Here is a 1,603-nt window from a genome sequence, read left to right on the forward strand (position 1 = left end):
TGCTCAGTTGAGAAAATATACCTTTTCTCTGATGTCTAACTGAAGAATGAAGGACAGGCTAGGTGGCCATAGCAACATACAATCTTGTTTTACATTACATCATGCTTTCACAAATGATTTGTTTATCACACTGTTTGTTCATTTCTGTGCTCACTCGTGTGTGTGTGTGTGTGTGTGTGTGTGTGTGTGTGATAGTGTGTGTGTGTGTGTGTGTGTGTGTGTGTGTGTGTGTGTGTGTGTGTGTGTGTGTGTGTGTGTGCAGAGAGACGCTGGGGAGGGGAGTGTGTGTCAGTCATTCAGGGATAAATAGAGAGGCAGAGCTCAGAGTTTGTCAGCAGGTTGACCTGACAGGGTCACACACAGGACCAAGCAGGAGCAGGACCTCAGCATTTGGACCCTTTATTACAAATGGAGGAACAGGAAGATGTTCAATACTGTTTTCAAGACAGAAACTCTTCTTGCAGAAAGGCTTTGCTATCGACATCTATCTACATAACACTGTACATCTTCTTCTCATTGATTTCAGCAGTTACAGTATTTCTGAACATACTGGTGATCATCTCCATCTCTCACTTCAAGCAGCTCCACACTCCAACCAACCTGCTCATCCTCTCCCTGGCTGTGGCAGATCTCCTGGTGGGACTGATTGTGATACCATTGACGACTGTAGCATTAATGGAACCATGCTGGGATTTTGGGGAATATTTCTGTGGGTTTTATTTCTATATCAGTTGTTTGTGTTCTTCTTTATCTCTGGGCAGTTTGGTCTTGATATCTATTGACCGTTATGTTGCTGTGTGTGATCCCTTATTGTACCACTCTAAAATAACAATATCAAGAATGATGTATTGTATATCCATTACCTGGTGTTTTTGTATCATATACGATGCTGCTATTATAAATATATTTGTAAATGTACAGGTACCCAGTAGGTGTTTGAAAGAATGTTTTACTCTAGAAGGGTCAGTCTGGGGCAATATAATTGACTTTGTAATTACAATGGTTGCCCCATGCTCTATTATTATAACACTTTATTTGAAAATATTTGTGGTGGCCATATCACAGGCCAGAAAGGTCTTTTCAAAAGAGGCTGCCAGTGTGTCTGGTGTTAAAACTGTACAGGCAAATAAGTCAGAGAGAAAAGCAGCAAAAACTCTAGCTATTGTTGTTTTCACCTATCTAAGTTGTTGGATTCCATTTAATTTTTATGTACTTTTTTTTTTCATTGACAATTTTTTATCATTTATCATCAGCTGTCTGCCACTTGCTAATTCCTTAATTAATCCAATAATTTATGCTTTATTTTATCCATGGTTCAAAGTAACAGCTAAACTTATTTTAACTTTGAAGTTAAGATGTTCATAGTTCCTATGCTTTTATTCCTAAATATGACACACATAGGTTTGATATGTTTTGCAATATATTTGTTGTAATTGCTTCTTTCATGTAACAATATACTGACATTATTCATCTCAGTGTTGTCATCATAGATACATGTGGTGTTGATGCAGAATGATTTGGATGGATTGGAATGGAATGACTTGGAGAAGGCATATGAAGGCATTAGCTTGTTTTATAAAAGACATTGTAGTCATTTAGGGTT

General features: G+C 37.9%; 1 protein-coding gene across 1 annotated transcript; it reads left to right on the plus strand.

Moving 5' to 3' along the window:
• The first annotated feature begins 407 nt into the window (after positions 1 to 407).
• Positions 408 to 1,365, plus strand: LOC121554887 (trace amine-associated receptor 6-like). Its single transcript, XM_045212015.1, has 2 exons — positions 408 to 921; positions 1,123 to 1,365. The coding sequence occupies exons 1-2, from the start codon at positions 409 to 411 to the stop codon at positions 1,363 to 1,365; spliced, it is 756 nt and encodes a 251-aa protein (XP_045067950.1). The 5' UTR covers position 408.
• The last annotated feature ends 238 nt before the right edge of the window (positions 1,366 to 1,603 follow it).

This window comes from Coregonus clupeaformis, chromosome 40 (genome assembly GCF_020615455.1).
Source record: "Coregonus clupeaformis isolate EN_2021a chromosome 40, ASM2061545v1, whole genome shotgun sequence".
NCBI classification, from domain to species: Eukaryota; Metazoa; Chordata; class Actinopteri; order Salmoniformes; family Salmonidae; genus Coregonus; species Coregonus clupeaformis.

Bases quoted from the DNA above. Each gene is read 5' to 3' on its own strand.
- LOC121554887 (XM_045212015.1), top strand. From the start codon at position 409: ATGGAGGAACAGGAAGATGTTCAATACTGTTTTCAAGACAGAAACTCT. The intron at 922-1,122 runs GTACCCAGTAGG...AAAACTGTACAG, and splicing joins ATATATTTGTAAATGTACAG to GCAAATAAGTCAGAGAGAAA.